Source organism: Pogona vitticeps, chromosome 6, assembly GCF_051106095.1.
Source record: "Pogona vitticeps strain Pit_001003342236 chromosome 6, PviZW2.1, whole genome shotgun sequence".
NCBI classification, from domain to species: domain Eukaryota; kingdom Metazoa; phylum Chordata; class Lepidosauria; order Squamata; family Agamidae; genus Pogona; species Pogona vitticeps.
This window is the reverse complement of record NC_135788.1, coordinates 697,029-717,495: the sequence shown is the minus strand read 5'-3', so window position 1 is coordinate 717,495 and position 20,467 is coordinate 697,029. Positions and strand designations below refer to the sequence as shown.

The 20,467-nt window shown below is 62.9% G+C and overlaps 2 protein-coding genes and 1 long non-coding RNA gene across 7 annotated transcripts in view; 2 read left to right on the top strand and 1 right to left on the bottom strand.

Annotated features, from left to right (window-relative positions):
* The first annotated feature begins 1,145 nt into the window (after positions 1-1,145).
* On the top strand, positions 1,146-6,916 carry REPIN1 (replication initiator 1). Of its 3 annotated transcripts, none has more exons than XM_073002678.2 (4): positions 1,146-1,389; positions 2,600-2,726; positions 3,617-3,718; positions 4,144-6,916. In XM_073002678.2, the coding sequence occupies exons 1-4, from the start codon at positions 1,363-1,365 to the stop codon at positions 5,685-5,687; spliced, it is 1,800 nt and encodes a 599-aa protein (XP_072858779.2). In that variant the 5' UTR covers positions 1,146-1,362; the 3' UTR covers positions 5,688-6,916. The 3 variants fall into 3 exon arrangements, with proteins under 3 accessions (XP_072858779.2, XP_072858781.2, XP_072858780.2); XM_073002680.2 differs by lacking the exon at positions 1,146-1,389 and adding an exon at positions 1,900-1,970; XM_073002679.2 differs by lacking the exon at positions 1,146-1,389 and adding an exon at positions 2,015-2,185.
* A 6,949-nt stretch (positions 6,917-13,865) lies between these two features.
* LOC110082599 (uncharacterized) overlaps positions 13,866-20,467 on the top strand; it is a 33,390-nt gene continuing 26,788 nt past the window's right edge. The window contains exons 1-3 of one of the 3 annotated variants that reach the window (XR_012088147.2): positions 13,866-14,234; positions 15,730-17,038; positions 17,190-19,713. Coding sequence is in view for 1 of the 3 variants with exons in the window: in XM_073002681.2 (XP_072858782.2) it covers positions 14,042-14,234; positions 15,730-16,595 (1,059 nt within the window). In the remaining 2 variants the exon portion in view is untranslated. Of the gene's footprint in view, positions 14,235-15,729; positions 19,714-20,467 lie in introns of those variants that run through there. The other 2 variants (XR_013537641.1, XM_073002681.2) reach the window with 2 other exon arrangements.
* The window catches only part of LOC144583732 (uncharacterized), a 27,613-nt gene continuing 26,221 nt past the window's right edge, over positions 19,076-20,467 (bottom strand). Inside the window, exon 2 of the long non-coding RNA XR_013537643.1 lies at positions 19,076-19,111. This is a non-coding gene — a long non-coding RNA (uncharacterized LOC144583732). The remainder of the gene's footprint in view (positions 19,112-20,467) is intronic.

Here is a 20,467-nt window from a genome sequence, read left to right as displayed (position 1 = left end):
GCCCGGGGACCCCGGGGGGGGGGGTGCCTTGCGAGTCAGCCCCGTGCAAGGGACAGACGCTGTTCTGCAAGGCCAACGGGGGGGGGGAGGGGGACGAGGGCGCCGAACGGCCCGGGGGGAGCGGCTTTGGCGGGGCTGCCGGGCGCTCTCTCGGACAGAGGCCAGCCCTCCCGGGGCCGGGGCCCGTCTAGTCCGAGGCAGGTCCGGCGCCCGCAGGGGAGCGGAGACCCGGGCCCTCGAGGGGGAGGCTCACTCCTGGCGGCCAGCGGCGGAGTGGAAGGGGGGGCGCCGCCGCCCCTCCTCCTGCGCCGAAGCAGCGGGCCCGAGCCGTGCGCGCCTGCCCCGCCGAGGGAGGGAGGGAGGGAGGGAAGCCCCGGGAAGAAGGAGAAGGAGAAGCGGCGGCAGCCCCCTCTTCCTGCCCCCCCCGCCGGGCCGGCGTTCGGAGGACCAGCCGCGTGCAGGCCGGGGCCCGCGCCCCCCTCGGCAGGCCGGCTTCGTGCCGGAGGAGGAGCGGGCAGCTGGCCGGCCGGCCGGGCGCGCCTCCTCTCCGGGGGCTTCCCTTGGGCCGGGGCCCGCGCCCCCCTCGCCGGAGGCAAGTCCCGACGCCCGCCCGGCCCCGCGCCCCTCCGCCGGCAGGGCTGCTGGGTTTCGGGGGGGGGAGCTCTGACCGGCCCCGGCCCCCGCCCCCGCCCTTCTGGCTCCCAAAGGCCCGCCGACGAGGAGGACAGAGGGAGGGAGGGAGGGAGGTCGCCCCTCGCCCGGCTGGGAAACGTTCCTTTTGCGGACTACAACTCCCATCTCAGGAAGGGCCCTTCTTCCCCAGCTCCCTCCTGGGAGGCAGAAAAAGAGAGAGAGGAAAGGAGCGCCCCGGGGATCGGGCGGCGGGGAAGGAGGGAGGGAGGGAGGGAGGGGGGGTGCGATCTTGGGCCCGGCGGTGGCGGCGGAGGCGAGCAGGGCGGGGGGTGGGGGCTGCCGCATCCCCCTCCCACCCTCCCCCTCCCTCTCGAACTACAGTTCCCAGGGTCCCCTCGGCGGCGGCGGCGGCGGTAGCGGCGCCCGAGCGTAAATCTTCCCCGGCGAACAAAAGAGCAGCCGGCTGACCTGACAGGCGGAGGCCGCCGCCGCCGGGAGGGAAGGAGGGAGGGAGGGAGGGAGGGATCCGCTGCCCGCCCGCCCGCCTGCCTCCCTGCCCGGCCGGCCACCCTCCTCCATCGGCCCGCTTGCGCCCGCGGACCGGAGCGGTCGAGGCGATCGGAGGCGAGGGACACGCGGGGACCCCCGGCGCCCCCTTCCCAATCTGCCGCCGCCGCCGCGAGCGAGGGAGCGAGGGATCCGGCGGGCGGGCCGGCCGGCCAGCCAGCGATGGCCGGAGGAGGCCGCCTGGCCCAGGTAGCGCCCTCGGAGCGGCCCGGCCACCCCCCCGCCGCCACGACCGGGAGGGAGGGAGGGAGGGAAGGGTTGCTTCTCCCCCCCCCGGGGAAGGCCGGGGCCCCCTCCCCCCTCCCCCCCACCTTGACCGCCCTTGACAGGCTGCCCCCCCGGGGCCGGAGGGGGGAGGGGAGGAGAAGGTCCGGAGGCGCCCGACCCCCCCCTCGCCCCGCCCCGCCCGAAGAAGCCGGCCGGAAGTAAAGGGGGGGGGGGCGAGAGAGAGGGTTCCTTTTCTGGACTACACCTCCCAGAATCCCCCAGCCGGTTCCTTAGAGGGCTTCTGGGAGCTGTAGTCCATCCCTCCCTCCCTCCAAAAGGAACATTTCCGGCCCGTGGCTGGAAGGCACCCCATTCCCCGTCCCCCCCCCCCCCGCTTGGCTGGACCCTAACACTGGGCGCGGGGAGGGAGGGAGGGAGGGGGCTGGCATCCGTCGAGGGGAGGGGGGCGGGCGGGGGAGACCCCCTCGGGGGAGGGCTAAGCCCGGCCAGAAGGAGGGCTGGGTCCGCGCCGGGTGGGCGAAATCCGGATTCCCTGCGAGCAGGTGGGTGGGAAGGGGGACCTGGACGGAGGGACCGGCTCTCCTCCTTCTTCCCCCGCCCCCCCCCCGGTGCAAAGGATGGCTTTCCTTCGCCGGCCTTCCTGGCCAAGGGCAGCCGTCCCACAGGTGCAGCCACTCTTGGACTGGGCCTGGTGCACCCCCCACCCCCACCCCCGGGGCCAGGATGAGGCCGGAAGGCAGGAGGAGGCCAACCAGAGGTGAAGATGGAGGGAAGGCATACCGGGAGAGGGAACGGGGGGGGGAGCCCTGAAGCCCCCCCCGAATCTCCCCCCCCCCCCCGCTGGGCTTGCTTTGGAGGAGCTGCTTAAGGGACTGGACCGCCGTCCCCATCCTTGTGCAGGATGGGTGTTGTAGTAGAGCCCTGCTGGGGAAGGGAGGGGAAGGTGGGAGGGGGCTGATAGGGAAGGTCCAAGAGCCTCTCCCCCCCCCCGCAACCCTGCCGGTGGGTCTGAGCCTCTTAGGGGAGAGGAAGGGCCCTGATCCAGGGAACGCCACCGAAGCCCAGGGAGCCACGGTGCCTGGTAGAGGAGGAGGGGCCGCCTGCCGTGGGCAGATTGCGGTGTTCCCAGTGGCACTGGGGGGGTGCTCAGTGGGGCTGCTCCTCGTTGCAGGTGCCCGTGGCCTTTGAGGACGTGGCGGTGCTCTTCTCGCCCGAGGAGTGGGCACAGCTCGAAGAATGGCAGCTGGACCTTTACCAGGACGTGATGGCGGAGAATTATCAGCTGGTCTCCTCTCTGGGTAACATCTCTCCGGGCACCTGGTTCTGCAGCTGGGCAGAAAGAGAGTGGGGGGGGGTGGGGGCGGGGGGGGGGAAAGCAGTCTCTCTCTCTCTCTTCACCCGTGAGGAGTCCTCTCTCCTCAGGCTTCAAAGGATGGCCGAATGCCCGGCGTGTGGGGTGGCCATGCCCCCCCCCGAGTCTTCGGTGAGGGACAGGCTGAGAGCCCAGCCGGGTCTCCCAGCACGAGGGCCTCCCTTTCGGGTGTTCGTGGACTGCAGCTCCCGCAGTCCAGAAAGCGCTTGGGGGGGCCACCCATGTGGCCAAGCCCCACGGCTGCTGTGGGGGGGGAGGGAGCTTCCTTGCTCCGAACGATCTCATTGCCCTGATCCAAGCACCCCTTTGCCGACCCAGGGACATTTTTGTTTCCCGTTCCCTGGGTGGGGGGGTGCTCCCTCGGCTGAGGGATTGGGAGCTTGTCGCGCCTCGGCCCGTTTGCCAGAGCCCAAGGGAACGGCCTTGTGAGTCTGGCCAGGAACTCTGGAGTGGGGGGTAGGGGTGGGGGTGGGGGTGGGGTGGCTGCTTTGGGGGCTGGAGGGAGGGTGAGAGAGAGAGAGAGAGAGAGCCTCTCTCGGAGTGGGTGGCCCTGTGGCCGAGGGCCTCCTCCCACTGCTGTTGGTGACACACAACCCAGCACAGGGCCCGTCCGAGGGTGCCCCCCCCAGGCCAGGATGCAAAAGGGGAGAGTGGGGGGAGTGTTGGGGGCAGGCTCCCCTCCGTTTCTTCTAACCTGACCGCTCTGCCCTTCCTTCCTTCCTTCCTTCCTTCCTTCCTTCCTTCCTTCCTTCCTTCCTTCCTTCCTTCCTTCCTTCCTTCCTTCCTTCCTTCCTTCCTTCCTTCCTGGCCTTGCAGAATGCCTGCTCTCGGTCCCTGAGCTTCTCTCCCGCCTGGCACGAGGGGAGGCGCCGCGCGCCGTGGAGACCCCCCGCCTTGCTGAGAAGAGGGACTCCCCAGGTAAGGGTGGACCCTGGAGGTGGCCATCTTCCCACCCGTCCGCCTCCAGTCCTGCTTTCTTCCCCTGTGGGGGAGGGGAGGGTGGGGGGCCGTCACGTGGCCACACATGGTTGGTGGTCTTAATCTGCTCCGTAAGCAGCCACCTGAGTTACAGTGGTGGTCTCCTCAGGGAAAACGGCCCGTGCCGGGGTGCCGCCATGGAAGAGCCGGCGAGGCAGAGAGGCCCCGGTTGGGCAAACGGGACACACAAAGGAGGGCAGGCAGGGGGTCCGAGGACCCGGCGGAAAGTGCCCAGAAGGCTCAGCGTGACCCTCATGGGGCAGGGGGAGGAGGGCGGGAGGAAGAGGGTCTCCGGGGAGGGATCCCCCCCCCACCTGGACCCCCACAGGGCCCAATGCTTCCCTTGCCTTGTTCTCCTTTTGCAGCCACTGGACCCACCAGGGAGGAGGAGGAGGAGGAGGAGGAGGAGGAAGAAAGGGGCCTCGATGAGGAGCAACCACCTGAGGCGGTGAAGAAGACCTGCCCGCGCCCCTCCAGGCCTGCAGGGAAGGGGCCCAGGAAGAAGAGGCCCCTCTCCCGGGACAAGCGGAGGCGGCCAGCAAGCTCAGAGTCGGGCCCGGGAGCCCCGGAGAGCCTCCAGCAGCAGGAGCAGTCACAGCCGCCGCGGCCCCCCCGGAAGAGGGAGAAACCGTTCAAGTGCCCCAAGTGCCAGCGCCGTTTCCTGGGCCGCCTGGCCTGGACCGCCCACCGGCGCCTGCACATCCGGAAGTGGCCCCGGATCTGTGCCCCGGGGGCGGGGCGGGGCGCCCACACGCCTGACCTCGCGGTGCCTCCCGAGGGCCCACTGGGCGCCAGCCCCAGCGCCAGCCCCTTCTCGTGCGGCCAGGGTGAGGGCCCCCTGCCCTTCTGGCCCGAGATGGCCTTGCACCAGCAGGCCCCCGCCGGCCACGGGTTCAACCCCTGGGCCCTGGGGTTCGGGCCCCAGCCCTTGGCCGGGCCACAGGCCCCGGGGCTGCACGGCAACGGGGAGTTCATTTGCGACCAGTGCGGCTGGAGCTTCCACGGCTGGGAGGAGCTGGTCACCCACCAGATGGCCCACATGGCGGCCGAGGGCATCGCCGGCTCCGTGCCCAAGGCGGGGGCCCTGGCCCAGCTGGCCGCCGACCGGCCGTACTCCTGCAACCAGTGCGGGAAGAGCTTCCGGCACAAGCCCAACCTGCTGGCCCACCGGCAGGTGCACACGGGCGAGCGGCGCTACCAGTGCCAGGAGTGCGGGAAGTCTTTCGGCAGCAAGGCCTACCTGGCCTCCCACCAGCACATCCACACGGGCGAGAAGCCCTACGTCTGCGGCCAGTGCGGCAAGAGCTTCCGGCACAAGCCCAACCTGATCTCCCACCAGAAGATCCACACCCGGGAGCCGCTCCCCCAGAGCCACCCGCTGGACGCCTTCAACGGGGGCGGCGGCGGGGAGGCCTTCCCGAACCCCCGGCCCCTGGGGGACCCCCTTGGGGTGGAAGCCTTCCAGCCGGCGCGCCCCCCGACGGCCGCCCACCTGCCCTGCGCCCAGGGCGACACCCCGCTCCCTCCGCTGGCCGGCCTCCTGGCCCCCGCCCCGCCCCAGCTGGCCCCCGCCCCCGTCGACCGGCCCTTCGTCTGCCCGGTGTGCAGCAAGCCCTTCCGGTGCAAGCCCTACCTGGTGGCCCACATCCGCATCCACACGGGGGAGAAGCCCTACGCCTGCAGCCGCTGCCCCAAGCGCTTCTCCCAGAAGTCCAACCTGGTCTCCCACGAGCGCCTGCACACGGGGGAGAAGCCCTACGCCTGCCCCCTCTGCCCCCGGGTCTTCAGCCAGGGGTCCAACATGCGGGCCCACCAGCGCAGCCACAGGAACGTGGCCCCCGTGGACGTGGAGGCCGTCTTTCGCCAGGGATACTCGCCTGCCGGACAGACTCAGCCGCCCCCCAACTAGGACCACCGGGCTGTTTGGCAAGCGGTGAGCCCGCCTCCCTCGGGCGTTTGCCTCGGCCTTCCTGGGCTGCCGTCTTTCCCTTGGGTGAGGGGTCCTCCCCTGCCGTGAGGCTCCACAAAACCCTCTGAAAGGCTTTCAAGCCCCCCTCCTCCGGAAATGTCTGCAGGACACTCGCTCACGCACTCACGCGCACGGTTGGCAAGGCAGCGCTGACCTTTGCTTGGGCCAATTCAGCAGCCTCATGAGGATCCTGTGGGCTGGGCTGAGGACATGGGGGCAGGGTGGGGGTGGGGGGCACCAAGTGGGAAGCAGCCTTCCGTCCCCTAAAGGGTGTGGCCGGGACTCTGTCCCCCCCCCCCCCGGTGTGGAGCGAGGAGGCGGCCACCCATCAGCGAAGGAAAAGCACTCAGCCCATGTTTAGCAGCAGGGGCTCCTTCGCCCTGAGCCTGCGCATCTCCCCCATGATGGTGGGAAGAGCGCCAGGTGGAAGTCAGCAGGCGGATCAGAGGCTTCCTGCGGGGGATGCGCCTGCCGTGCTCGCTGGCCTCTCGTCCTCCTTTAGTCCGGAGAGCTGCTGCCTGCTGAGCCCAGGGACCGCGCAAGGAAGGAGTGGACGATGGCGCTGCAAGGCCGACAGCACGCCAGAGAGTTATCATCGCCCAAAGGGTCTGTTTGACCCTCTGGAATAATTCCGGCCTGAGCAGGTGAGCCAGTTTGTGGGAAGTGGAGCTTCCTTCAAAGAAGGAGCAGCAGCTGCACGCTGCATGTCCTTGCTGTGGTGGAAGTGGCCGGCGGCGCACAAGGTTCAGCCAATTGGGCAGGAGCGCCTGGTCCCCGCATGGGGACTCTGCCCTCCCTCCCACCTGCCAGCCCCACCTCTGGCCTACCTCTGTCCACACCTCGCCTCCACTTCCTCCTCTCCTGAGCCACTTCGGCTGCGGCTGCTGCACTTCGGCTGCATGCACACGGGGCAAGTTGTTCGGCACGCTAGTCTGATTTAGAATTATTTATATCTGGGATTTTCCTTTTCTTTTTTTTGGTGAAGACTTGTAAAAAAAAAAAGTTTGGCTCATAAACCCCTAATGCTAATTTAAAGAAACAGAGCAAAGAAAACAGGCTGTCCTTTGTAGGTGCCCCATTTTGGGCATAAGCAAGGTTCCCTTTTCATTTTAATTTCCTATTGTATACTCTTTTAAATAAATAAAAACAGTAGATGTTAATTTTGAAAACCTGGCCGTTCACCATGTTGCTATCCGACCAGTCGTTGATCGGTGCCGGTCGACAACAGGAGGGGGTGCCGGTGAAACAAAGGTAGGAGCACACTTTAAATATAAATACTTTTAAAAACTGAACTAGTATGAGCTTTTGAGTTACACTGAACTCTATATCCCAGTAATCTCTTTTTCAATGGGTCAATACTAAATATATGTGTTGCAGGGCCAAAAAAAGGAGTGCGGGCAGTCTGACTCCCCCGTATGAAGCATGTTCTTTGCATGAGGACAAGTGTGATTTTGTGTTTTTCATCTGGCTTCCTGGCGAAGGATGCAGTGCAACCCAGAGGTTAATGAGCGTAGCACTTAGCATTACTAGGTTGCAGCATCAAATGCACCAACTACAGGCCGCACTATGGGGTTATTGATGATATTATTGCATGGATGGAAGTTCCAGCCTGAAAACGGAGATGTACTCGAGGCCCAGCTCGTTTAGAGGGAGGCAAGCTTTGACCTGCGAATGATTTCCCAGGTACCTGGGGTTCAGTGGCCCTTAGCAGGTATGGCACACCGGCTCTGAGGGAAGGCACCAGTCTTGTGTCTCTCGCCCCCCCCCGCCCACACACCTGGCGGAGTTTCAATAAGGGCTGTTTTCTGGACATTCGAGTGTTCAAAGCTGAAGTGGTGCCGCGCTGGAACAAGGCTTAGAGAGTCTAAATTCATCACCTGCTCCATTTATGCCTCTTCTCTGCTGCTTTTTGTCTGGGGGGGGGGAGGTGGGGGAGAGGGAAAGAGAAGAATCCTGTGTGCAGTTTTTGCTGGAACCCAAGGGTGACCTATTGCTGTTTTGATAGAAGCTGCCAAACCACGGTAGTTGTCGTTTTTGGAAAAGGTCGCCCCGTCCGTCCGTCCGTCCGTCCGTCCGTCCGTCGGTGCCAGCGTTATCAGGCCGAATGCCAAGCCACGAACGGAAAGGAAGCCAGGAGGCAAAAACGGGCGGCCTTTTCAAGAGTGCTCTGCCTTAACGTCAGCTTCCGTGTGGAACAGGGTCGCCTTCAGACGTTGAGAGACGGGGTGGCACGGAAAGGAAGCGTCGTTGCTCGCGGGGGCTGCAGCCCCCTTTCTCTTTCAGCAAAGGCAACGCCAAGCAAGGCGAAGGGAGCAAAGCCCACCCCAAGGGGAAGAAAGGGCCCCGGGAGAGGGAAGCCCCCCTCGCGCTGGAAGGCGGCCCCCTCCCCTCCCTCGGCGGCGCACGAGACGGACGCGGGGCCCCGGGCAGAGGCTCTTGGACTACATCTCCCAGAATCCCACGGGCAGAAGGGGCGGTGGGGAAAAAACGACTAGCCCGCTGCTGAGAGGGGCTTTTGGACGTTTAACGCTTTCCCGGAGTCTGGCATTAATCCACCAATCACAGGAGGCCCCGGGAGAGGGCGATCGGGAACACGCGTCGAACTGAGCGATCGTAACGCTGTACCGTGTCAAGAGCTCCCTCCCTCTTTCCAGTCTTTCTTGTTTAGGTTCGCTTTCTTCCCTTCGGGAGCTCGAGGGTTAACGAAACATCTTTGCCCGGGGCGTAGGGGGCGGGGCGCAGTAGGGGTCTGACGATTGGCTCACCCCGCACCCAATGATATCCCCCGAGCTGCGCGCCGCAGCCAATAGTAGGCGCCCTTTTGGACCTCCTCTGACCTTGCTCTCCGCCCTGTATTTTTTTTTGGGGGGGGTTGCCAGGCGTATCTCCCGCGGTGGCTCCGCCCCCTGAGCAAGATTGCCAGGCGCGGCGGCCAATCCCTGCACCCAACCTGCCAGCGGTGATGCCGCACTTGGTCCACCTCGTGCAAGCGCGGAGGGTCCAGCGGGTGGCCGAAGGCGGGGCGGAGAGTCCGGCTGGCCAGGTAGCCCTTCCCTTTGTTTTATTTTTTAATTATTTTTTCCCGCGGGTCGAGGGGGGGGAGGCTGTCCAGCCGCAGGTCCCCCGCTGTCAGCCCTGCTCGGGGGGGGGGGGGGCGGGGAAGGGGCTGCGTGCAAAGACCGGGCAAGGCACCGGCAAGGCAAGCAAGGCCGGACGGACGGCCGCCTGCCTGCCTGCCTGCCCCTCCCTCCCGGTCGCGCGGCGCTCCCCCGGTGGCTCCGCATCTCCCCTTGCCCGTCCTCCGGAGGACGTTTCGGCCACGCCTGGGGAGCATTCCCCCGCCTCCCACCCCCAAAAAGGGATTTTAAAGGGGAAGCAGCTGCAGCGGCAGCAGGTTCGAGACCTGGAAGAGGCCTCGGCAAGCGGGGTGGACGGGGAGGAGGAGGAGGAAGGAGGGAGCCTGCCGGGCCAGGAAAGGGTTAATTCCGCGTGGGGTAGGTGGGTAGGTGGCTTCAAGAGGCGCCCCCTGCCTGGTCCGAGAGGCCCTGGCATCGGCCACCGGGCGCCCCCGAAAGAAAGAAAGAAAGAAAGAAAGAAAGAAAGAAAGAAAAAGAGGAAGCCGGGGTGGGGTGGGGGGCCCTCGCTCCTTTCTTTCTCGCGGCCTCTCAAGCCTTCCCTGCTTCCTGGCGAGCAGAAATCGCGCCGCTCCAGCCTTTCCCCTCGGCTGGAAAATCCCCTCGGAAGGAACGGCCTGGGCAGCGGCCCCGGGCGAGGGGGCAGAGCCGGCCGGCCGGGTGGGCATTGGGCGCCGAGGGCACCTCCGCCCGGGCGCCTCCTTTGGCCGAGGGAGGAGGGAGACCCCAGGCTGGAGGGCTTGGAGGGAGGGGGGCTCTTCTGTGGGAGAAAGGCGCTGGCACGGGATGGCCGGGGGGGGGAGCAGCGTCGCCCCTAAGGCTGAGGGAGTGCCCCCCCCGGGAGAGAGGCTTTCGCTCCGCTCCGCTCTGCCCGCCGGATGCATCCCGGCCGGTGGTGGTGGTGGTGGTGGTGGGGCAAGCTGGACGAGAGGGCGCCCACCCCGCAGGGACCTCTCGGCGGCTGGCCCTGGCCGGCTTGCGGGAACAGCAGCGGGACCCCCGGCTGGGCAGGAAGGAGGCGCCCCGCCGGGCACGGAGCAGGAGGAGGGCTCCGGGGCCCGAAACCAGATGGTGACCGAGGGTGGCCTTCCTCCACAGTCATCTTGACACAGATACCCTCTGGTTGCTGTTTTTATCTTCTTTTTAATGCCTTTTTAATCTTTTTACATTTTTAAATTGTTTTTAGCCAAGTCTTTTAATATTACTCCATTTGATAGTTTTCAACCGTCCGCGCATATTTATTTCCGTTTTGTTTTAAAAATGTGTGAACCGCCTTGAGCCCCTTCACAAAATGCAATAAACAAATGAATAAATAAAGTTGCCCATCCTCACTTATTCGTGCCTTTTTATTTAGGTCTGAATACATTAAAATCGCTTATGCCACTAGCACGCAAGCTCCTTCACATTCATTTGGTTTTGCTCCTGCTGTTTCTTAAGGAAAACCGTTTTTTAAAAATTACTTTTGGAGAGAAAAAAAAAGGCATTGGTGCTTCGTTTCAATTTGGGAATGATTTCTTCAACTAAGTTTCTCATTCAGAGAAAAGACTTTATTTCCAGCCAGGGCAGCCTCCGAGAGCTCCTTGTGTTCTGGATGGGAGGAAGCATCACCAATAGGGGAGTCTCTGCCAGTTAAGATCTGGAGTCTTCGTTTATGTGTGCAGAGGGTGGGACTAATTAAAACAGCAGTGACCGTTGCCTTGCCTTCTCTTTTTCTTCCTCCTGCTTTCCTTGGGGTGGTGAGTGCTGAAGGCATCTCTGTTTTGCCCCTGATGCTGGTGCCGGGGGAACTTCATTGCTCCACCTCCTGTGTATTTCAGAAAGATTTGCTTGTGCGTAAAATAAAAGCACACCCCCCCAACCCATTCCTTTATAGCATACCAGATGTTATCATTTGCACTTTAAGTACTAAGTGTTTTAAGTTCTTTACAGAAGTAAGGAGATTGGCTCCTATAGCCTTTCTCGAGAAGGGATGGGGAGCCGTGGGAAAGGAACCGCGGGAAAGCGAGAAGCCGGAGACGCTGCTGAGCCAGCAAACGTTGCTCTGGAAGAGATGGCGTGGCTGTGAGGGTCAAGAGAGGAGCAGCTTCTGAAGAGATGCGGATGGCAGGTGGTGGGGCTCCTTCCTGGGATGGATTTAGGGGGAAATAACACCACCCTTGTTCTGGTGGAAGGCCTTGTGACCCCCATGGGGCTATTCAGGCCTGTGTGGCCTCGGACGGCGATGCCATGACTGACCGCAAGGGGAAGAGGGTTCTTGCCGATAGCGTCATTTCAAGTAACTTTGGACCCCTCCTCTGGAGTAAGCGGGGTCCACAGGCGTAGGCTAGGCGAGTTGCCTCCAGTTTGACTGGCTTACGATGAACTGTTCGCTCTGGAGTGGGAGAGGCTGGATGCCCTCTGGGATGGCAGAAGGCTTCAGAGTTGAGGGGGAATGATATATTTTGGACCCAGGATGCAGCCCTCTGGCACAAGTTCAGCAGACCTGGGTCTGGCTTGGCCAGGGCTTGAAAGCAAGTCTGCCTGGGGGAACTGTAGGCAGACAGTTCCCCACTGCCTAGGGTGCTACGGAAAAATGTCCAGATATGAGGGAAATGCAAGGATTCCTTCCTGCTGAGTACATTACCACGTCAGGCCCACATGGCTCTGCCCGAGACCGGAAGCAAGTCATCTCTTTTTGATGGACCACCTTCTGCTGTTGGGGACGTGGTGGCGCTGTGGGCTAAACCGCAGAAGCCTGTGCTGCAGGGTCAGAAGACCAAGCAGTCGTAAGATCGAATCCACGAGTCGCAGTGAGCGCCTGTCACTTGTCCCAGTTCCCGCCAACCTAGCGGTTCGAAAGCATGTAAATGCAAGTAGATAAATAGGGACCACCTCGGTGGGAAGGTAACAGCGTTCCGTGTCTAAGTCGCACTGGCCACGTGACCACGGAAGATTGTCTTCGGACAAAACGCTGGCTCTATGGCTTGGAAACGGGGATGAGCACCGCCCCCTAGAGTCGAACACGACTGGACAAAAATTGTCAAGGGGAACCTTTACCTTACCTTCTGCTGCAGGGGCCTCCAGAGATGAGATGCAGCCTTCCTCACGCCGTTCGCAGTATTCTGGGCAACAAATCCACCTGCCCTGTGAGTTGGCCCAGAGTGACTCTCAGGAAGGCTAATTTTGTTGAAAGAGGGCCAGCAACTTGGCAGGCCTTGAGCTGCATCCAGCCTGACTCAGGATTGATGAGGCCAGCGCTTGGAGTGGAGGACTCATCTCCTTCGCACACGGCCTGAAAGGGGGTGAATCCAGGGCGTCTCTTTGGGGCCTTCTCTGGAGGGGTAACACAGCCATCCCCCGATCTCTGGTGTCCTTTCAGCTGGATGGCGAAGAGGGGGTGGGTGGCGGTGGAGCGTTGGACTCAAAAGTAGAAGCACATTCTGGGGTGCTCGTGTTTTAAGGCAAGAAGCGGTCAGATGTGGAGGTCCTCTTGTTTTGCCGTTCTGCTGTCTGGTGGGATCCTGGAGGATGAGATGAGGACTCCTTTTGGTGTACACTGGGCACACAAGTTACTGTGCAGGTCAGCCTGTGTATCCTCAAAAACAAAGGCTCTTTGGGCCCACGGGGGCAGAATTTCCCTCCCTTCCACCCCACTCCAGTCTGCTTGGCGGCTGCCGGCTACCTCTCCCTCCTGAAGTGACCCATGCAAAGCCCAGGTGCAACAGGGTCACCTTTAGACCAGTTTCTCTCCCTGATACAAAATGTTTCTCCACGGCTTGCAAAAAGAGGTACCCAAACCCCACGGGGGGGCATGTGTGGGTGGGTGGGGGCTTCCTTTTCCAAGAAGATCAGCCAGCACCTCTTGCTGCCAAATGGCTGGAAAGCCAGGTTTAGGCTTTTGCAAACTGTGTCACGTATGCTAATGCACTGCGCATTTCATAGGTCTTAATTGCGTATTGCATTATGCAAGTTTTATAGCGCTGGGCGTGAACAGCCTCGAGGGCCGCTCAGGCCGGAAAGGCAAGTTCTGCATTTTAAACCTGCTGGTTGGCAGCCTCCCATCGTCCAAGTCCAGGCTTCCCTCTCGCAGGGAGGGGAACCTGCGCAGGGACAGCAGCCCCCCCCCCCTTTGCTGGTGGATCCCGAGGGACCTGGGGTGTAGGGGTGGCCACAAGTCTGCCTTCCCTGTTTGAAGGGCTGACAGAAAGCGGATCTCCATTGTAAGAGTGGCAGGCTCCGCGTCTGCTTTAAGGATGAAAAGCCAGGAGAAGAGGCTGGTCCAGGACCTTGAAGACGCAGCCCCGAAAGCAGCAAAACCAGGGAGCTGGACAGGGGACAGATTGCGTTTTATGTCTTCAGTGTGGAAGGGATTGTTGTCACTCTGGAATTGGCCTCCTCAGCCACACGAGACGCTGTTCCAAGTCCTCCATGCAGAGCAGGAGACCATAGTCTCTCGAGACGGAAGGGATGCCTAATCTATGCACTTCAGTAAAACACATCTTGGGGGGGGGGGCAAAGAAACCCGATCCGTCTTTAGAGTTTTTCCAAAGCAGCATCCAGATATTCTGCCTGTCCATTTCTGGGCAAAATACAGGGCACTGGTTTGCCCTGGGAAGCCCGAAGCTCCACGCCTCCAGGCTTTCCAAAGAAGTCCCCTCCCGCGCGCAAAGAAGGTCCCCCGTTTCCCCCAAAGGGATGTTTCCAGCCTCGGAGGCAAAATGCACGCGCGTGCGGGGGAGGGGGGGAGAGATTGGGGGAAACACAAGCCGCCTCCTCTCTCCTCCCTCTTCTTCCCCCCCCCCCGGACCGGTGCTTTCGGGGGCCCGATCCTTCGACGGGCTCCTGGGCCCTCCCTAGCCAGCTCCTCCTCTAGGGAGGAGGGCTCCCCTCCTCCCCCCCTCCCCGCGGGGCGTGCAAGCTTGCGAGCCTCCACCGGTCTCTTCGCCTGGGCCTGCCCTGGTGGTTGGCGGAGCAGGAAGGAAGGAAGGAGGGAAGGAAGGAGGGACGGACGGAGCGAGGGAGGGAGGGAGGGAGGAAGAGAGGCCGTTGGAGCGCGCGCGGCCGCCGCTTCTCCCGCTCCTCCTCCTCCTCCTCCTCCTCCTCCTCTTCCTCGTCGTCTTCGCGGGGCAGGAAGCGGCGGCGGGGCGGCCGAGGCTCCTTGCTGCTGCCGCCGCTGCCGGGATGCCCTGCGACCAGCCGCGCCGGAGCCCGGGAGACGCCGCCGGCGAGGAGGCGGAGCGGGAGGAGCCCCGGCCGAGGAAGAGGAAGGCGAAGGGAAAGGCGAAGGGAAAGGCGAAGGCGAAGGCGAAGGCCGCCGCCTCTTCCTCCTCCACCGCCGCCGCCGCCGCCCCCGCCGCGCCTTCGCCCGCCCGGGGTAAGCGGCCGCCCAAGCCCCGGTCCTCGCGTCCGGGCCCGATCCTGACCGCGCTGTCCCGGGCCTGGAGGAGGGCCAAGGGGAGCCTTCCGCCGCCCCCCCCCCCCGACCCGCCCCGACTCTCCTTCCCGGCCTTCCTTCCTCCTCCTCTTTCTCTTGTCCGCCCTTTCGTCCTCCCTTTAGGATCCGGCTGCGCCTTGGGCGCACGTGGCTCGGTGGGATCCGGCTCTCCCAGGCGAGGGTCCGCCTGCCGCCTCTGCCGGCTCCTCCTCTGCCACCGCCGCGGCGCCTGACCTTGGTCGGGTCACTTTGCCCTGCGGCGCAGGCGGAGCCGGGCAGGGGCCTCGCTCCCCCCGCGGGTCTCGAAGCGGACCTCTCCCCCCCACCCCCCACCCCCCCGGCTCCGGAGCGCCTGCGAGGCCAGGAGGGCCCGGGCCGCCCTTCCCTTCCTTCCTCTCCGAAATGCGGGACAGGGATGCCGGGGGGGGGGGGGGCAGCGGCTAGGCGCCCCGGGGCCGAAAGCCCTGTGCCTGCCCGGAGCGCCCGCGGGGCCGCCCGACTCGCCGCACCGGTGAGGCTGGCTGGGGCCGGGGCATGCCGGGGCGCGTAGTTCTCCTCCCGCGCCTCCAGGTGAGGCTGCGATGGGGGATGCGGCGCGCCCTGCCTCCCTCCCTCCCCGGGCCTTCTCTGGGGTGAACGGGAGCGGGGCGGAGACCTTGCCCGGGCAGAGCCTCCCCTCTCGGGGCAGAAAGAGGCTTTTGGCTCCCGCGTCTCGAGGCAGCTCAGCCGGGGCCGGCCCGGAATCGGGAGGGGGGCGCTTCTGGGCGCCGGCTTTTGCTTTGGGGTCAGTGCGGGGGGTGGGGAGTAAGGGCTCCTGATCCGCCTGGATTTGGCCTCCAGCAGGTATCCCAGAATCATGGGGTTGGAAGGGGGGGGCTCTTCTCCGTCCAAGCCCCCTGCTTAAGACAGGAAGATCTTGGCTCCTTTCACATCTTGATCAGTAAAAATCTGTTGTTTCTCATTCAGACCTGATAGTGTTGCTTAATAACAAAGCCAAATCATGACATTTGTAAATGGACAGTGCCTAGTAAATTCTTATTCAAAGGGCCCCTGGGTGCAAAAAGGGGCAGCCATGAATTCGAATCCCTGCGGCTTCTCCTAGGAATGGACCATCCTATATCGCCCTACACCAGCGGTTCCCCACCGTGGGTCGCCCGGGCGGTCGTGAGCTGCAACTCCCAGAAGCCCCTGCCAGCACCCCTGGTGGCGGGGAAGGCTCGAGTGTGTGGCTGATGGGCCTTGGTGGTCCTCCCTGGAGCAGCCCTAGGCAAGCTGCATGATGGTCTCCGAACGGAGGCTGAAGCGGGCCGTGGTCGCGGAAGGGCACCCGATTTCTCCCCCAATCTTGACGCCATGTGTCTTTCCCCACCGCCTGCCTCTCGCTTTTGCCCGGTGCTCCGGTTCATCCGGCTGTTTCTTCTGTTTTCCTCCCCAGGAAGCAAGAGCCCCATGGAGGAGGGGGTGAAGGAGCCAGGGGCGCGGGCCCCCCAGGGCTCGCCGCGTGGGGAGGAGGAGCCGTTGCTCTTCCCCGCCTGGGAGGAAGGCTCCGGGGACGAGAACGCCCTGGTCATCCACAGCCAGGCGGAGGAGGAGGAGGCGGCGGCGGCCGCCTTCAAGTGCCTGCTCTGCGGGGAGAGCTTCGGCCAGCAGCCGGGCCTCTTGCGCCACCAGAAGCAGCACCACGCCGGGGAGCGGACCTTCGTCTGCGCCGAGTGCGGCAAGGGCTTCAGCCTCAAGCACAACCTCATCATCCACCAGCGGATCCACACGGGGGAGAAGCCCTTCGGCTGCGCCGCCTGCGGGAAGCGCTTCAGCCTCAAGCAGAACCTCCTCACCCACCAGCGGGTCCACGGGGACGGACGGCCCGCCGCCTGCGCCGCCTGCGGGAAGAGCTTCCGGGAGCAGCGCCTCCTCCTGGCCCACCAGAAAGGGGGCTGCGGCACGGCCATCCAGGAGAAGCCGGGGGCGCCCACCCGCCGGCAGCCGCACCCCCGGGGCCGGCATCACCCAGGGAGCGCGGGCGGGGAGCGGATGGGGCCGAGGCCCCTGACAGCAAAGGCCCCGGAGAAGCCGCACGCGAACGGGACTTGCCGGGAAGGAGGTCGCCCGAAAACCAGACCGACCGAGGAGGGCCGGAGAGGCCTTGGCCAGAACGAGGGCCCCGGGAGCCCAAAGCCGAGGCTCCGCTCGGAAGACGCCGCCTTCCAGAGCCTGACCTGCGGGAAGAACTTTGCACAGAGGGGCAAGCTGGCCGCCCACGGGCAGAGCCGCCAGGGCCAGGGGATGCCGTCGCCGTCCTGAGGGCCGCGGGGGGGAGAGGAGAGCGCCGGAGAGGCGGCCGGCTGGAAAAGAAGGCGCCTTGAGAGTGGTCTTGGAAGCCGGAGGCCCACCTGGCCTGCCTGGGAAAGGAGAATAGAGGAAAGTGGGGGACGGGCGTCCTTCCCACGGGAACGTGGCTGCCACGGGGAGTCCCCTGGCGCTGTAAGAACTGGAGTCCCATTGTGCGTGGGGCCGGGGGGGGTGTCTCTGGGGAACCAGGCTGGAAAGGACCCTTTCTGTTCCAAAGTCGCCCCTCCTCATCCCATTTCAAGCTGGGATGGTCGGGGGGGGCAGCTGTGTAAATGAACTCTCCTCCCCTCCCCCGTGTATCCTCCCCTCCCCTCTTCTGGCAGCAAAGTTGTGTTCCTTCATTTGTTGGTTCCCACCGGTTCCTACGTGGTGTGACGTCCCAGCCGTTTCCCACGGTTGATGCTTCCTTTCCTTGCCTTTAAGGCAGTGGTCTCCAACCTTGGGCCTACAGATGTTCTTGGACTTCAATTCCCAGAAATCCTGGCCAGCAGAGGTGGTGGTGAAGGCTTCTGGGAATTGTAGTCCAAGAACATCTGGAGGCCCAAGGTTGGGGACCAATGCTTTAAGGGATGAACGTGCCGATGTTTCTCTGAGCTTTGTTTAATGGCTGGGATAATTTCCCTGGACGGGCGTCCACCTGGAAAAGCTGCAGGCATCCCTGTGGCATCTCGGTCGTCCTTAGATTGGGGGGGGGGAGCAAAGCAGAGGGGCGTCAAAGGCATAGGGTGCCCCCTTGGGGCTTTGGGGTGTGAGCGGTCAGAGAGAACTATTTGTTTGCTTCATACGAAATGGTGGGGCCATTTCTTCTGCTCTTTCTTCACTGCTTCTTGAGGGTTTGAGCCAGCAAATCATCATGCGTTTGAACAGACACAGAGCCACCAATCCTTGTCCACCTTGAGAAAAAGCCAGTCTGCCCAACATCCGTTGGTTGGAGAGGTCCTGTTACCTGCAGGGAGTTTGCAGACAAGCAGGACTGCCTTCGCCGGCTGTTGGCACCTGATGTCCGGGGGGGGGGGAAGAGAGATGGGGGGGTCTTCCATGAGGATGTGCGATTCCCAAGGGCTGAACCGCTCTGAGGGTTCTCGGAGTCAGTTACTGCGTGAAGCCTGCAGGCTGCGGAGGCAGAAACTGTTGGGGGGAAGCGCCTGCATGGGCGCCAAGCAAGCTGGATTTGAGGAAGGGGGTTGAACAGGGAACCGGGTGGCCTGTAAGAGAATCAGCGTGGCACACCAAGGGCTGCAGGAGAGGCCTAATCCAGAACCAGCTTTTTACACACATCTGTGGCCGTTTGCTCCACTGACCCAAGTCAAGTCTTCAGCACCAGTCATTGTGTTATTCAGTTTTCCTCCTGGCTATTCCCTCTCCAGGTGTCGCCTTGTCTGCTGTCCGATGGGTTTGTCCTTGGCTTCTTTCTGTCTGTTACCAAGCTGGGCAGTTAACAACATATTGACCAGAATCCTGTTTATGCACCTCTCTGTGTGTAAGGCTGATAACATCCTCAGCCTTATGCATGTGGTGCTGCAGGAACAGGATTCTGGCCATTACACATGCCAAGTTGCTCATTTCTAAGGAGATTTCTTTCTGACTGTCCACAAATGATTGGAGGTTTCTGTGAGAGCAGTAGCCCCTCTGCCCCATCTCTCCAAAGACAGGGAAAATGAGCCTCTTCCCTTCCTCCGGGGCCCTCTGGGTCTGCATGAGAGGTGGGATCACGAGCGTTCTTGGACTGCCACTCCCAGAGTTCCATAGGCAGTGTGGGTATGAACCAGGTGAGCCAGCTGCGGTGTTCTGGGAGACGTCGTCCCCGAGGGTGGGGGTTTCTGGGCCAGGGCTCTTTTGGGTCTTCGGAGGCCGTGCTCTGGACCCACGGTGTAGAGATTCCTGAGGAGGGGCCCATGGGTGTGCCTCGATGGGGAGGCTCGCCTTGTGTACGCGCTACGAAGCGGACGTGGCTCTGATCTGATTTCCTCCGGTTATACTCATAGAATTAGAAAAGATTTCTGGTGTGTTGGAAGGAATGGACGGTGGGTGGGGTGGGGGGGAATAGAGAGTCTATCTCTTGCCTTTCCATGAGATGGGGCCTGCTCAAGTGTCGAGGGACGGGGCCCGCTTGGGCACAGGCAGGGAGGCAGGACCACACATCAGGCCAGGGCAGCGGGAGACTTACCTGCACGGGAGAGGTGGACCCCCGCAGCCCAGCCCAGCCCAGCCCAGCCTTGCAGACAAGACAGGTCAACCCCAGTAGCCAGCTCTCCTGACTGAACGTTCGCAGGAAGGGTTTCCACGCTGGCTGGGAAAGTGGGAGGCCTCTCCCCTGGGGTCTGCTTGGGCGCACAAACTCCTAGCCTCTTGGCTGGCTAGCTGGAAAAGCCCCACCCCACGTGCAGCCCCACGGATGGCAGAGGAGAGGTGGCGTTCTCCTTCCCTCTTCTGGCAGCCCTTCCGTGGCTGACGTTGCAGAAGAGAACCTCCCACCGCCAGCCACCGCCCTGCTGGCTTCCTTTGCGGGAATTCCTGCTTGCCTTGGAACTTCCCCGTCGTTTGCTTAATTCAGGGATGTTCCGCCTTAATTGGGGCTCCTCAAAGCAGTCCCGGGAGGGCAGGATCCAGCACCTCGCAGGGCCAATGGTGGTTTCTGTGAGTGAGGTGGTGGAGGAACCGGGCCAGGGGGCTGCTGGATCCTCTTAGATTTCTTCCCACTCTCTTGTCTTCCTTTGGCACCATGATCAATGGGGGGAGGCCCCAGTCTGGGCCTGATGGGGTTCACAGGCTGGTTCCCCCAAGACTGCCCCTCCTCCCTCCTGCAACTGCTCTCCTGGAGGGGGTGTGACAGCCGCTTGGATGGAAGAGCTGCAGCTTTAGGGTGAATGGGAAGCAGCGTTCGTTTGGGGAAAGGGAAGAGGTCCGCGGGGGGGGAGCACAATCTTGGTCTTCCCCATGAGAATCAGAAGCCCCTCTGTGGAAGATGTCTGGGATGCTAAGTGTAATGCTTCAACGATGCACCTTATTCCCTTCCCTCTGGCTTGAATCTCCCTCTTGGTTGAATAAAATCGGTCTTCTGCTTTGTTCACTGCTGGTCCTGTCTCTGAAATGGGTGGGAGCTGGATCCAGACCGGGAGTTCAGCAAACGGGGGAGATTGGACTCTGACGAGGAGATGCTCCCTGGCCGCTGTTCCTTGGTGGGGAGATAGAGGTTGGCCCCCAAGGCAGAGCCTGGTCCTCAGGACCTCTTTCCAGAGCGATGCGGAGCGAATGCTCTGGCCTGGGTTTTGCCTTGTGTGCCGACAAAGCCAACCGCCTTCCAGCCAGTTGCCCAACAAGCCCTTAAGGTGCGTCAGCTCCTGCGAGGTTCCCACAGGGCGCTGCGGGAGGTTTCACAGGTGGATTCAGCTGCAGGAAGAGCGTGGAGGCATCCTTCCATCTTGAGAGACTATGGGAACGTGCTCTGAATGGAGGACTTGGAACAGCGTCTTGTGTGGCTGAGAAGGCCAATGCGAGAGTGACAATCCCTTTCACACAAATCCAATCTGTCCCCTGACCAGCTCCCTGGTTTGGCTGGTGTCGGGACTGCCTCTTGGCCTCGTCCTGCTGGACAAGTGTTTCTTCAAATTGGGAGAGGCCGTGATGCACCGCCTGTCTCCAGGCTGAACGCTCAGATGTCAGGGTTTCCCATCTGTTGAGGTCCATTCCTAAGGCCTTCAGATCCCGCTTGCAGATCTCCTTGTATCGCAGCTGTGGTCTCCCTCTGGGGCGATTTCCCTGCACTAATTCTCCATACAGGAGATCTTTCAGAATCTGGCCATCAGCCATTCTCACAACATGCC

Excerpts from the sequence above, each read along its gene's own strand:
- REPIN1 (XM_073002678.2), top strand. The coding sequence starts at position 1,363 with ATGGCCGGAGGAGGCCGCCTGGCCCAG. Across the intron at positions 1,390-2,599 it reads GAGGAGGCCGCCTGGCCCAG|GTGCCCGTGGCCTTTGAGGA; the intron begins GTAGCGCCCTCG and ends TCCTCGTTGCAG. Across the intron at positions 2,727-3,616 it reads TCAGCTGGTCTCCTCTCTGG|AATGCCTGCTCTCGGTCCCT; the intron begins GTAACATCTCTC and ends CTGGCCTTGCAG.